This window comes from Balaenoptera borealis (assembly GCF_965194805.1).
Source record: "Balaenoptera borealis genome assembly, chromosome: 1".
NCBI classification, from domain to species: domain Eukaryota; kingdom Metazoa; phylum Chordata; class Mammalia; order Artiodactyla; family Balaenopteridae; genus Balaenoptera; species Balaenoptera borealis.
Window position 1 is genome coordinate 98,656,752 of NC_138860.1, and position 14,790 is coordinate 98,671,541.

The 14,790-nt window shown below is 43.8% G+C and overlaps 1 protein-coding gene across 4 annotated transcripts in view; it reads left to right on the forward strand.

Moving 5' to 3' along the window:
- Positions 1 to 14,584, forward strand: part of SORT1 (sortilin 1) — a 77,521-nt gene extending 62,937 nt beyond the window's left edge. For 2 of the 4 annotated variants that reach the window (XM_082383411.1, XM_082383410.1), the window contains exons 14-21: positions 401 to 591; positions 3,376 to 3,565; positions 6,992 to 7,108; positions 7,720 to 7,828; positions 8,638 to 8,736; positions 9,290 to 9,396; positions 9,662 to 9,785; positions 10,004 to 14,584. In XM_082383411.1, the coding sequence (XP_082239537.1) occupies positions 401 to 591; positions 3,376 to 3,565; positions 6,992 to 7,108; positions 7,720 to 7,828; positions 8,638 to 8,736; positions 9,290 to 9,396; positions 9,662 to 9,785; positions 10,004 to 10,018 (952 nt within the window). In that variant the 3' untranslated portion in view covers positions 10,019 to 14,584. The remainder of the gene's footprint in view (positions 1 to 400; positions 592 to 3,375; positions 3,566 to 6,991; positions 7,109 to 7,719; positions 7,829 to 8,637; positions 8,737 to 9,289; positions 9,397 to 9,661; positions 9,786 to 10,003) is intronic. The other 2 variants (XM_082383413.1, XM_082383412.1) reach the window with 1 other exon arrangement.
- Positions 14,585 to 14,790: the final 206 nt, after the last annotated feature.

The window sequence follows — 14,790 nt, forward strand, 5'->3', positions numbered from 1 at the left end:
TCCCTCTAGCTAACACTTTTCGTCACTTTTAAAAAATACTCTTCTCCCTCCCAACAAGAATATTATGGGAGCATTTAAGCACTCCGGAGGGGAAATGACTCCTTAAGTACAAGTTCTTATTATATAATTTCTGTTTGTTGACCTAGAAGCCCACTCTTATGTGGGTCACTATCCTTTCTTTCCTTTGGAAGAATTTTTATAAAGGCATTTTCTTCCATAATATTTGAGTGAATCCCTTTTCCCCGTTAACTATAGGCATTAAAAATTAATATAACAGTCAGTAAGCCATCACCTAAATATGAGAGTTTTTCTCTGATTTGGGATGAAACAGCCGGTGGTTTCCTGATATTCCCATAAATGTTGGTCCTCTCTCATGATCTTTCTCTAATTGTGGTTTCAGGTTCTCCACAGACGAGGGTCAGTGCTGGCAAACCTACATGTTTACCAGGGAGCCTATCTACTTTACTGGCCTGGCTTCAGAACCCGGAGCTAAGTCCATGAACATCAGCATCTGGGGTTTCACAGAATCTTTCCTGGCTCGCCAGTGGGTCTCCTACACCATCGATTTTAAAGATATCCTTGAAAGGAACTGTGAGTGTCTCCTTTGAACTTTTCTACCAGAAACTTTTAAGCCCATTTTCCTAAATAACCGATTCAGTTTAATTTCTTCTAGCTGGAATAAGAAAATCATGTGTGTGAAAGAGGACTGAAGGATGTTCCATGTGGGTTAGCAGGCAAAAGGATGGTACCAGAAAAGCACTTCCCTCTTTGGATTAGCACTGTCCAAGAGAAATAAAATGAGAGCCACATATATAATTTAAATTATTCTATCAGCTAGCTACATTATAAAAGTAAAAGAGGCAAAATTTATTTTAATAATATAGTTATTTCAGTATGTCCAAAATATTATCATTTTAACATGTAAGCAATGTTTTTAAATTATTAATGAAATATTTTACATTCTTTAAGGTATTTTAAAATTTTTATTGGAGTATAGTTGATTTACAATGTTGTGTTAGTTTCTGCTGTACAGCAAAGTGAATCAGTTATACATATACATATGTCCACTCTTCTTTAGATTCTTTTCCCATATAGGTCAATACAGAGTATTGAGTAGAGTTCCCTGTGCTATACAGTAGGTCCTTATTAGTTATCTATTGTATATATAGTAGTGTGTATATGTCAATCCCAATCTCCCAGTTTATCCCTCTCCCCCCTTTCTGCCCTGGTAACCATAAGTTTGTTTTCTACATCTGTGACTCTATTTCTGTTTTGTAAATAAGTTCATTTGTACCTTTTTTTTAGATTCCACATATAAGCAATATCATATGGTATTTGTTTTTCTCTGTCTGGCTTACTTCACTTAGTACGATAATCTCTAGGTCCATCCGTGTTGCTGCAAATGGCATTATTTCATTCTTTTTATGGCTGAGTAATATTCCATTGTATATATGTACCACATCTTCTTTATCCATTCCTCTGTCGATGGACATTTAGGTTGCTTCCATGTCTTGGCTATTGTAAACAGTGCTTCAATGAACATTGGGGTGCATGTATCCGTTTGGGTTATGGTTTTCTCTGGATATATGCCCAGGAGTGGGATTGCTGGATCATATGGTAGTTCTATTTTTAGTTTTTTAAGGAACCTCCATACTGTTCTCCATAGTGGCTGTACCAATTTACATTCCCACCAACAGTGTAGGAGGGTTCCCTTTTCTCCACGCCCTCTCCAGCATTTATTATTTGTAGACTTTTTGGTGATGGCCAGTCTGACCGGTGTGAGGCGATACCTCATTGTAGTTTTGATTTGTATTTCTCTGATAATTTGTGATGTTGAGCATCTTTTCATGTGATTTTTGGCCATCTGTTACATTCTTTTTCTTCTAACTAGGGCCTCAAAATCCAGTGCATATTTTACACTCACCCTTATGGTGAATCTCAATTCAGACCAGCCGCATGTGGACATCTAGGAGAGTATAGTTTTGCACTTTAGATCTCTGTAGCATTTTCTGAGAGTTTTTTCTCCTTGTAAGGATAATGCATGTTTATGTTTGTCTAAAACTATTTCATAACACTTCAGGGTTTTTCACACTTGATTACAGCAAAACTGTAGAAGAAACTCTAGAGGAAAGTGTGTTACAAAGAGCATCTAACTGATTGTGTCACTTATCAAAATGTTGAAGTGAGGAAGTTTTCATGCAAAGAGTTTGGCTTGACCATTTCGGAATGCTGTGACTTCAAACTGGAAGGCAGGCCCAGAAAATGGCTTCAGAGAAGTTAAAATATTCATTGCAAGGTGTTCCTAAGAAATCACAAGCAAACCCAGGCCCCCAGTACCAAAGATGCTGACATTGTCCTGAAAACATGGAGGATAAAAGAAAAAACTGGAGAAAAAGTGACCACCCGTGACCCGTAGTTGCTTTCTGGCATAATACGATAGAAGACTTAAGTTTCGAGAAACTCTGGTTAAATTTGGTCCTGACTGTTATTAGGCTGTGTTAGGGGCCCGTTTCCTCAGCATGTTAATTTAGTGAGTCCTGCAGGAAGCAGAAGCACTCAGTTTGGACCTTACTTTTCTACAAGATGTTTCAATGATTTAAAATCGGAGAGTCATTATAATCTAAATTCACTAAATAGGCTGTAAAGGAGCTGGCTTATAAGTTTTCCCCTCAGCAGGCAGCTCTACAGTTATCCCTGAAGTTTAACATCATTAAAAGATTTGTTAAGCCCCTGCTCTTTAACAGGCCCTGTGCTGGTCTTCACATCCCAAAAGATAAAAACCTAATCCACAGTCTTTAGGCCACAGCCTTTGAGTCATTTTTCCAGGAGTGGATGATATGACAAACTAAGCCAGGTTGACTGTCGTAACAGTCTTCATTTGAATGCCAGTCAACAAGAGTTAAAAGTCTAGAAAGTATGTTTCCCCTTCCATTTGAAGCAAACTAACCCATAGTGAAATTAAACCCATGCTTTTGGCAAATTGGTGTCTTGTCCTAAAGGCAAGCATCTGGTTGCTTACCTCTGACAGCTCCTGCTGACCAAGGGCACAGGTGTGCAAGACTTAAAGACAGCAGCTTCTCAGTCTGGAAGGAACCTTAGAGGTTCTCCATCCAGCTCCCCACGTCAAAAATAAGGTTTTTCCTAGAACCCAAATTGGCCATGAGATGCAAAGACTCCTCCCTTGGCATGAAGAAAAGTCAGTTGCTGGTAGGCTCCCACTAATGTTAACTTTCATTTGCAATTCCAAAGTGAAGCAATAGGTTGAGTCAGACATCCCTACTTTTCTTCTCCTCGTTCTTCCTATTGCCTGGCAGCTGCCTCACATGGGTGGGTTCTGTCCCATGCAGTTTCCTGAACAGCCTGTCTTTCTTTTAGGTGAAGAGAAGGACTATACCATATGGCTGGCTCACTCCACAGACCCTGGAGATTATGGAGATGGCTGCATTTTAGGCTATAAAGAACAGTACCTACGGCTACGCAAGTCGTCCGTCTGTCAGAATGGTCGGGACTATGTTGTGACCAAGCAGCCGTCCGTCTGTCCCTGCTCCCTGGAGGACTTCCTCTGGTATCAGCATCCCTCAGATCCCTAACAGCCATTTCCCGTGCTGGAGGAGGCAAAAGACAGTTCAAAAATATTTAAATCCTTTTCTTTCCCTTCTTCCTCAAGAGTGGAGAACTGTTGCTTCTTATTAAGGAAATTGAGGCACAGAGAAAGGGAACCAGAGTTGTTAATAATTGGACAGATAACATCGTATCAGTTACTTACTGGCCAGAACCAGCAACAACCCCTGGACATCCTGATTTGGCAGTGGTGGGAAGGAGAGAGGTACATAAGGAGGGTGAGAATTAAAAAGGAGAGAGAGAGAAGATGATAGGACAGAAACACCAAGAAAAGTGGTACAGGAGCTAAGAGGAAACTGGACTTTAGCAAGCAGCCTGACAGCCTGGGTGTAGCAGGTAGGGTACTAGGTTTGGGATCGTCTGCAGGACTGAAGGCGGAAAGAGTGTGGATCTGTCCTGAGAGAGGAGGTGACATCAGTATGTATGGTCTGTACGTCCCATCAAGGCTTAGAGGCCATCAAGGTGGACTCCCTAGAGTTCAGGACCATCCAGGCTTAAGGATTAGTTACTTGGCTGGCACAGGGTTAGTTGATTATACAAGGGCGAGGGAGTCCCTAGGTAGCCTAAGCAAGGTAGCTTAGGGCAAATAAGAGGAACTGCTTCACATCACAGGTACTAATCTTATGGAACTTGTTACCTGCAAAAGATACTGACAGGAGGTAGAAGTGGATTTGGAAAAGAAAGCAGGCAGATAGCAGTCCTGTCCTCTCACAATGTATTCTCCTGAACTGCAGGTGACAAGAGAATACAGGACTGAGCAAACTGCAGTCTGACCCAGTGTGTTTCCTCCTGCGTGGCCCATATCTGTGGAATGGCCAGGGGTCCTCCTTTCTCTATTTCCGCAGGGGAAAATATCACTCAGACCACTTTGATGTTGTAATAGGGCTAGAGCTTATTGATACTGTCCAACTCTGCAGGGCTGTCTCCCATCCTTAACTGCACACAGGGTGGCTCTTGGTCACCTGAGCTTCTGCTGTTTTCCAAACACATTGTGCTTCTTCAGAGCTCCATGCCATTGTGCGCGCTGCTGCTGCTTCCTGGAAGTCTTTCCCTGCTTGACCCCCAAGCCTGGTGAATTCCTACTTGGCCTTTAATACTTAGCTCAGATACCGCCTTCTTAAAGCCTTCCCCAGCTTTTCCTCATCTAGGCTCCTAATACAGCACTTACCATATTTTAATTATTGTGTATAGATTTGCTTCCACCATTAAACTCCAGACTCTTTGAGCGCATATTGTATTTGATAATCACATAGTCATAATGATAGCAGCTGACGTTTTTTAGCAGTACCTCTGTTTACACTTCCCCTCAGCAGCCCCGTGAGAGAGGTACTCTGGTTATTTCCATTTCACAAAGGGAGAAATGAAGGTACAGAGAGGTTATGACTAATTTGCCATCATGTGGCAGAGCTGTGATGTGAACCTGGCCATTCAGCTCCAGAGCCTGCACACTGTTTCCCACGTGCTTGAGAAATGTGTGCTTTGTGAGTGGGAAGGGTATGGTCCCTGAAATTTTGAATTGAACACATAAAATTTTTGCCAGAAATTTCTCCTTGTTATTGGAGGCGTGGTGTCTTCTGTATCTTTTGTTCTCTCTACCCTCTCCCTTAAATATTTGTCAGAAAGCCTTGAAGTACAAGCAGCATCTATATATTACCAAACATTCATTGAATATTTTCTATGCACAGGGCAGTGCAAAGTGATAACAGGAAGTTTATTATAGACTCTCCTGGTAAGATGCACATAATTATGTTTGAAACAGAAGGTGGGATACTTGGGGATTTAGAAAAGGGAGAGACTATTCCATCCAGAGCTGAAAGGAGGTAGGTGGGTCAAAGAAGGCTTTGTAGAGGAGGTGGCATTTGGCCTGAGCCCTGACGAGCCGTAGGATTTGACCATGCACATCTGGGAAGAAGCAGGTCGTTAAAGCCCGTGGACTGATGTGGGCTTAGACCCTCCCAACAGCGTGATCAGGAAGGGTGTGCTGGAAGATGGGCCATGAGGGGAAGTCACAGTAGTCACGATAAAGAAGTGAGTGGGTCCAGATGGGGGTGCTCAGGCTGCTTCCAACTTAGATGGTGGGAAGGAAGGTAGTGTCCTGGACAAATGGAGGAAATGACCGGAGGGACTGGCACGAAGGAGGAAGCGTGATGTATTTTGAATGTTTTGTTTATTTGAGGTTCTGTCAGCAGATTTAGGTGGCAGTGTCCAGCAGGTATTTGGAAATGCATAGAATTAGAGCTCGAGAGAGGTAAAACCTAGAAGTTTTAGTTGCAACAAATAGTTAATCTCATGAAAGGGGAGCAAATACAGAGTAAGAGAATGAATTATAGGATCTTGGAAAACATCTGCACTTATGGGTTAGGAAGAGAGCAGAGCAAGCAGTGACCAAAGAAACAGACGAGTGCAGCTCTCAGGGCCTCAGTGGCTGGGGCACAGCAGTGTGGCAGGTGCCCCAGAATAGGTGGTCAGAGTGAACGAGACAGAGACAGCCCCCTAGGTTGGATGACTGGTGAGCCCTGGAGGGCCACAGACATTCATTTTCAAGGTTGCAGAGGGGGGTCGAAGCCCAAATGCATAGAATAAAAAGTAAATGAGTAAAACAGAACAAGGAAAAAATATTTTTTAAGAAATCTGGCCAGTAAAGGAGAGGATGGTGAAGGAAGAGGACAGGTTCAAGCTAAGGAGAAGACTCCAGGTGAGTGGGACTAGCGGTCACTGCCACGCTGTCCATGAAGCGAGCCCCCACCCAGGGGCGGTAGGAAGGATGGGGCCGAGGCCGCTCATGTCATTTCTTTGGGGAAAGCAGAGAAAGGAGAGCAGATGGGTGGCACTATGGAGAGATGGGATGGAATGGAGGGCAGGAACAGGCATTCACATTGGCGGCCAGGACCATCTAAAAAACTAAGAGGGACACGGGGTGGGGAAGGCAGGAAAGGTTTAACATACCCGCCATGGGTAGAACATGGGTAAATGAGTTATTTGGAGAGAAATAAAAGAGTTGCTAAGTGTCCCTGAGTTTAGATCTGCTGCTGATGTACTATTTCTCTGTGTCTTAGTCACATGAGTCCCCACCCCCTGCAGGCTGCCCTCCTTCCCTTCCCGGAGCCTGAGCTGTCTGTGCGGGACTCCTAGCTACTGAGTCTGAAGTCCACCAGGCCCAATCCATAAGCTATTTTCCCTCAGTTCAGCCCTCCCCATGTGCTTTTTTTCCTAAACAGACCTCTTTATATGTCACAGGCTTCCTTAGCTTTTTTCTGGCAACCCAAGACTGGAATATTGACCATCCACTGCCCCACATAAAGCCTTCATTGCTAGTCGCTTCCTGTCTTTCAGCAACTTTGAAAGATACCTTATTTGCTGATTCTTACAGTGATTTTGGCTACTTCCGTCCAGAAAATGACTCCAAGTGTGTGGAACAGCCAGAACTGAAGGGCCACGACCTAGAGTTTTGTTTGTACGGGAGAGAAGAGCACCTGACGACAAATGGGTGAGATGGCTGCTTCTCCCGTATCGGGACTGAGTCTCCACTGTGCAGAGTGAAAGCTGCGTCTCTCCGCCTAGTTCTGAGCAGTATTTGAGAGCACTCTAGAAAAATACTGTCCACTAAAACTTTCTGTGATGGGGGAAATGTTCTGTAATCCGCTGTGTCTGATGCGGTCGCCACTAGCCCTGTGTACCTGTTGACACCAGTGTGAGTGAGGAACTGAAGTAATTTTAATTAAGTGTAAATAGCCACCACAGTAGAGAGCGCTGCTCTAGAGGCGGCTCACTGCCTCCTTCCCTGATAAACACTCCCCTCCCCTGTGGTTTATGTACTGCGTGTTGACGTGCTTTCCCTGGTCACAGTTCTTTGACACAGTCTCTTAAGGCAGAAAGGTGGCATGTCCCTGCAGCAAGGCAAGGGATGTGTGGTCTGTCCAAGGACTGAAACTACACAGAATATCCCCAAAACATCCCTGCAGATCTCCCCCAAGGCCTGAAAGATGGTGTAATGACCAGAAGTTGTTCTGCAACTTTTAAAATCTTGTTTTCAGGAAGTAAGCAAGAATCCAGAAGTACATCCTTGTATTCTGTTAACAAATTTTCTCTGCCTCTCAGGTACCGGAAAATTCCAGGAGACAGATGCCAGGGCGGAGTGAATCCTGTTCGAGAAGTGAAAGACTTGAAAAAGAAGTGCACAAGCAACTTTCTGAGTCCCGAAAAGCAGGTATGTTAAAGTAGATCTGGTTTAGATACAAGTGGGGTTTCAAGTTCTGCCAGGAATAGTCAAAGTTACAGTGTCAAGAACTCTATTACTGAGTACAAGTGGCCAGACTACTTCTGTCAGGTTTCCCTTCGTACAGGAAACTGTCAGGATGAGGGATGGTCACATAACCCAACGATAAGCTCATCTACTGAAAACGTTTTTGTTGGGGAAAAAAAAATGGTATTCAGTAAAGTTTTTCCAAGTCTTAGATGCATACGGTTGAGGAAATTTCTGAGGCTCAGAGTCATTTGGGAAAAAGACTCAAGAAGTTCGGCTGTAAAGGGCTGGAGTTTTACACATGTGGAAGGGAAGGGCACTGGACCATAGGTAGGGTGGATCTCTGTGCCGAGTCATGTCAAGTGTGTTCAGAATGAGAAACTGAACTATGGTAATAAGGGGCTGGTTTTGATTTAGAAGCAAGTTTTAGGGCTGATTACAGTTCTGTAGCACTGAACTATCTGGCTAGGATATGGGGATATGGTAAAGAGGAAGCCTCTTGATAAAGAAGCACTGGCCCAGCAGTGAGACTTGGGGCGGTAAACTGTGGGCCCCAGGTTCCTAATCTGGAAATTGAGAGGTGGACAATCTGCAGTTCCCTCCTATCTAACCTTCTAAGGGATGAGGGCCTGACAAGGGGTGGGATTAAGAAGGCAGTGGGAGAAAAATGTGTGGGTGTGTGTACTTGTTGGGGGCAAGTTCCTCCTTCTCTGCATCCCCACCCTGCACTCCTGGTGGCTGTCCTCAGAGTGTTTGTGTGTGTGATTGCACAGGACTCCCGCCCACAGGGACACAACTTGTCCCAGAATCCAGCTCCGCCTCCTCTTGGATACATTGAAAACACACACTCCCTATCTCCCACCCAAAAGCAGGTAGGTCACACTCAAACAATGATACGGAAAGCTTATTTGTAAAAACATACCACAACTTAAGTAAAAAATAAATCTTGGTGTCATAGGATGGCTTGCCTAACGTAACATTGGCACAGCTCCTTCCCAGGTGGTGGCCCTGTTTTAGACTCATTCAGCCCACTTATTATCATAGTCTCCCTTTCCTGCTTCACCCTTAAAAGCTCCAAGACTTATAAACAGTGGTAGTGGGGAACAGTCACAATTACCTTTTGATCTAGGTAGTTGCTACGGCTTCCAGTGTAACTTTGACGTGGAAGCCACTGAGTTTGCACCATTCTGACAGCTTTAAGGCAGTTGAAGTTCTGGTTACCCTCTGCCAGCTGTGATATTCTCCTGGTAGCACTGAGATGGTTCATCTTGGGGGCGGGGGTTGGGGTTGGGAAAGTATCATCATTAGGTGCCTAGAGACTGCAGATCATTCAACAGAGAAATAGGGTAATGAGCAGCCTCTTTGAATTCAGTCCTAGAATATGCACACCCAAAATTGTTTGTGTTTGTGTTTTAATTTATCAAGAATTCCAAGTCAAATTCTGTTCCGATTATCCTGGCTACTGTGGGATTGATGCTGGTCACAGTCGTAGCAGGAGTGCTCATTGTGAAGAAATACGTCTGTGGGGGAAGGTAAGGAACGGAAATCAATCAAACCAGAAAGTCCTCCGAGGGCAGATGGTTGAGTCTGCCCCTGGCAAAAACTAACTAGTTGAAGTGATGTTCCTGAAACATCAGGCCCAAATCTTTCCTTACATTTTCCATATGCCAGCTACGGGCTGTGCTTCCTATATGTGTGACTCATTCTGCAAGTGTGTAAAACTTGGAAAATCCACCGTCCTATAAGAAATGCACCCCTCCTCACCATGTGAGGGTTGACGGTGGTTTCCACCCACAGGTTCCTGGTGCATCGATACTCTGTGCTCCAGCAACATGCGGAGGCCAATGGTGTGGATGGTGTGGATGCTTTGGACACAACCTCCCACACTCATAAAAGTGGTTATCATGATGACTCAGATGAGGTGAGACTATTTCTTTTTGAGGGGTGGTCCAGAAATTTTTTAAAAGGGTGATCTTTTCTTACTCATGATCAAGATAATGATTGAAGCAAAGGAGGGTATAAGCTAGAAGCAGCAATTTAATGACTGTAAGACTTGGCCAGCCCAGAAACTAGGTAATGGCTTTCAAAATAGGGATTTTTTTGGTCTGTAAATAATATGGCCTATGTCTTTCTTTTCAGGACCTCCTGGAATAGCTCCTCAAAGGAGCTGGGACTGAGCACAGATGATGGAACCGCAGTACCTCTTACACTCCCTGTGGCTCCGACTTGGGGAAATAAATTTCCCGTTGCGAGGGACCCAGCTCTGTTTCTGCTGCTTCCATCAAAGCCAAAAGGACCTACACTAAAGAAATGGGGGGTGGGGACCCTAAACACTCTTACAATTGGCCCTGAGAAGAGAGGGAAAATTTTTAATTCTTTAACTTTTCATTTCAAGTTCTGTCTTTTTGCAAGGTACGGGCCCTTTTCGGTTTTGTTTTTGTTTTTTAAGGGAAATGAAATGGAATTGAAGGGAACTTTTCACTAACCCCACTGTTGCATGTTTTGCATGGCGCCTGCCCCAGGGCACCTGCCAGCTTCAGCATCAACTCTCACAAAGCACTTGGTGCCGTCCCTGGGCTGTGCCGGCAACACGAAGCAGCCGCAGAGATGAGCACAGAGGCTGCGATGACTGGCACAGCCTGGGCAGCCTTCCTCCATCTGGGGACAGCCCCGCTCCAAGAACATTGCGCACCAGCTCCTCACACAGATCCCTGCTTTCTGTTGTTGTTGTTTTTTCAGGGACCATAGGCCACAGTGATTTTTCTTTCCCTTGTTTAATTAGGCAATACCCTCATTAATTGCCCTTTGGCAACTAACTTACATGTGCTTCCAAGACACTAAATCAGGAAAACTTAAAGGGCAATATTTTTAACTTGGGGCAGGAAAAAGGGAGCAGCAGAGAATTGACTAGATTTAGCACCTATTAAAGGAGAAACTCTTGCTTCTTCCGAGATCTTTCAAGCCATGCTTTGTGTGTGTGCCAGTGGACTTGCTTAGGGTCTGGGTTCAGGCTTGCCCGGGCTGTGTGCCCAAGCTGAGCGAGCTCTTCGCTGGAGTGGCTGGTGGCACGGGCCGTGCAGCCCCTGAGGATGGCACGTCACAGTCTTCTGCGTCCCCTCCTGCCTGCTGTGCTAGCTCCTTGGTGAATCATTAGAATGGCTGCTTATTTGCTTCCTCTTAGGTTGCTGCTCTGCATGGAGCCATGACTAGACATGTTTTCAGATTTAGGCTTTTTTTAAACAATCAGAATTTTATTACCAGACCCTCCTCCTCTGCCCTTTTCCCCAGCTTTGCCAAGTAGTTTGTTGGCATGAAACTTTTGGCTGAACCAACTGAAAAACACACTTCTAGTGTAGATGATGTTTCGTGTGATACGTTAAGTTCGTATTTTAAATTTTAAAAAATTTTCCTTTTGACATTTTAAAAGATGAAATAAATTAGAAAATGTAGCAAGATGGATTTTGGGGTGGCCATATAGTGATGGAAAGCTGCAATCGTTAGTTTTAATACAGCTTGACTATTTGCTGTACAGGAATATAGTAGTACGTTTTCAGTCTCAGCATACCTGCTGTGCCCGTCACAGTTTCTCCCGATAATTATGATGGGGACACTCTTTGCTAAACTGCCATTCTGCTGCTAGTTCACTTTATGGCTAGGAAGTCAGGAAAAAGTAAATGTGCCAAATTAACTTTTGTCAGAATGCATGAGCAGATGGCTGAGTTCTCACCTCACCAGAATTCACAGCCGCAGGGAAAGTGGGGGAGGGAATGGATGGAGAATTCTAGAGACTTTGAAACTGCAGTAAACTTAAATGAGTCAGGGAGCTATAAAGGTAGGGCAGTTTTTGTAAAGAGAGTTAATACTTGTTAGAGCCAGAGAACACTAGTCTTTTAGGAAAAGCCCATTCCTTTTACAAGGTTTTTAAATTAAAAGTAATTCCAAAGATATACCAGCTCACAAATGATCAAGTATCGGCTTTTGTCCCGGTCGCCCTCACCTCCTGCCCAAAATGAATTTGATGTCCAGAAAAGACCTACTTACACCATACACCTCTTCTCCCTGCATATACCCCCTGGGGTAGGTGTGCCAATATATGGTAATTTTCTGATTAGTTTTAAGATGTAGGAAAGTTAATATTCTTCTCTAACTGTATAAGATTAGGGCTCTTTGCCTATAATGATATTTCTGTAGAACTTGGCAGTTTTCACAGCACTTTTTCTCTTGCATTATGTCATTTGAACCTTACAACATTCTCGTGAGATTTAAAAAAAAAAAAAAAAGAAAGGCGGGGGTTGTAATCCCCATTAGAGATGGAGCTGAGGTACAAAAATGGAGCAAGTCGCCAGGGTCCCTGTGTGTTATGAGTAACGCCAGTGGTTGTCTTCAGATCTCGTATACATTTTGATGCACGCCAGTGCTGAACACCTGGAGCAGAGCTGCTTTCTTATAGATGACTTGCTGTTCTTTAGGACGTGGATCAGTGACATTTCTTTCAGAGCAGTATTTAGCTCTTTTTTGCCACCTTAGTAAAGAGAAGAGTTTATTCTCCTGTTTTTCATGGCTGAAAACAAAAGTAATGGTAATTTTGAATATGTGTTTAGAAACCGCCCCTCACCTTGTTGAGGGTCACTGTTCAAGAGTGCAGGAATGGAATCTCAATTGATGAGTCACCCTCTTCATTCTTCTTGTTCTCCCACCCCTGGCTGGCTAGCGAGCTCAGTTGGTTTGAGGACTGCTAACAAGCCTGGCTAGTTAGCCTTCTGTGTCAGCCTGCTCTCTCACAAGTGTATGCCCTCAGCCAGAGAGGAAAACGGCCTAAATCTGTGACAGCTTCTAAGAAAAGAAGATTTCCAATTTGTCCTATCGATGTTAGGAGAATTATCTTTGAAAGTAAAGTTGTGTAAAGTCTCAGGCTTGATAGCAAAAGAGTATTTCAGCAATAGAAGTTAGCACTGTAAGGTAGGTTGGACATATTAGACCGTCCAAAGTGATCTGAGCTCTAAAATCCAGGCAGAGAACTCATCATCCTTCGTGCTCTGTGGACAGGTGTCTTGGACGTAAGGGGGCTCTTGGTTTTTAGTGAAACCAGAGACCAGGGATGCATACACCCAGGCTGTTCATCGAATGGGAATGCGCCTTAGAAGAATGAAAGTGTTTGGAGGATTGTGGCAGTTCTAGGCTGGGCTCAAGAGATTCAACAGATTAGCTGTAACTAAAACTTAGAATTTGCTGTCTGCCTCTGAATAGGCTTTCCAGTGTGTGTCTCTCTAATTCTTAGGTTTGCCTCTGGGCCCCTACATGCCCAAGCTGGCCTTTCATCCCTGACAGATAAGTAATGAGCTGGCCACCGCTGGCTCTGTAAACCATTGCTGGTTCTCCCATGGCCTTCGTCACGGTACAAGGATAGAGAGAGGAGTGCAGAGCAGTTCACATCCACCCCAGGTGGCAGGACTGGCCTGACTTGAGTCATTTCTTTATTTTCTAGGCAAATGATTCAGGTAGAGAGATTCTCTCTTTCCTTTTCGAAGAGCTTTAAGGAGCCCCGCTCCTGTATGCAATGGCTTAGAGCTCGCCCTGCTCATTTTTGGTACCGCCCTCTTGCCCCACATGAAGCCCAGATACTTGGGACTGCTAAAATAGGAAGAGATTCAGTTTTTCAGCTTTGCTACTGTAACCTTCCCTCAAGCAGGAAGATTAACATGGACTTACATGTCCTCTGAACAAAAACCAAAGTTTAAGATTTGCCACATGATGGAGTGATAGGGAGGGCCAGACTTTCAGCACTGGCACTCAGCAGGTGCCAGACTTTGTTCCATCTGCCACTGATTTGCCCAGCTCAGGCAGCTCTAGGAGTGCCGTCCTGCCCTAGCAGAGCCCAGGCCTCACCCTCATGGAGGATGATTAAAATAGCAGGAACATGTTGATTTCTTGGCTACTTTGCATTATAACAATAAGAATCAGAACATTAATTAGAAATTGTCTTCAACAACTTAACTGTACGCATTTTTTCACACTGGTACATTTTTAAGCGTCCTTGTTTTTATGGGATAACTTAAACTAATCTGTACCTTTCTATATATATATATGTGTGTGTGTACATATATACATGTATAAACTGTATAGTGTACATGTTAATGATTTATTGATATGTTCCAAGTCTTTAATGCAGTTCTCATCCTCCGCATGCCCTCAGTTTGTGGTCGGGTGACTTAAATGTTCCTGATGATTCTGCCCACCTCCTGTGTTTGGACGTCTAGGGAGGAGGGGTTTGATGGCACCCTCCTTATCCTCGTGCACAGAAATGCTCAGGGTCCCCATGTGCCTGTTGTCCAGCCCTGTCTTGTCTCTTGTTCCCTATCAGCATGTGGTCCTTCCTTGCTCTGTAACTTCTCTGCCTCCACCCCAAGCTGTCGGTACAAAAGTGTAAAGCAGTATTAAGATCGTTACTGCATGTATGCTAAAAACCCAAGTTTTCTGTTCCCTTGGGACAGAAAATTGCATGTGAGGTGGGATAATCAAGTTTCAATGACCAATGTCGGTTACACAAAAAAGCCAGACCCTAGAATAAAATTCCACAAAATGGAAATAAAACTCAAATTTCTTTAGCATTGTGTAAATAAATCTGGGTGTGTTTAACTTTGTACTGGTAATTTTCTGTATATTTGCAGTATTTGGGTTAGAAATAAAACAGACTGGACTTTGTTACCTGACCTACTAAAATGACTAAGCTACAGTTTGTTAATATGAAAGCTTTTCCAGTTTTCTAGCTTCAAAAATCAATCTCCAGCAACCAGAGAATAAGTCAGTTAAAGAGCCAGGACTATTCATTTATAGCATGTAAGGTATTAGATAATTTATGGGAAAAACTACTCACCTTTTTCTGCTTTATGCTCACAAAGATCTACCTCCCATGGGTGTTTGTAAAA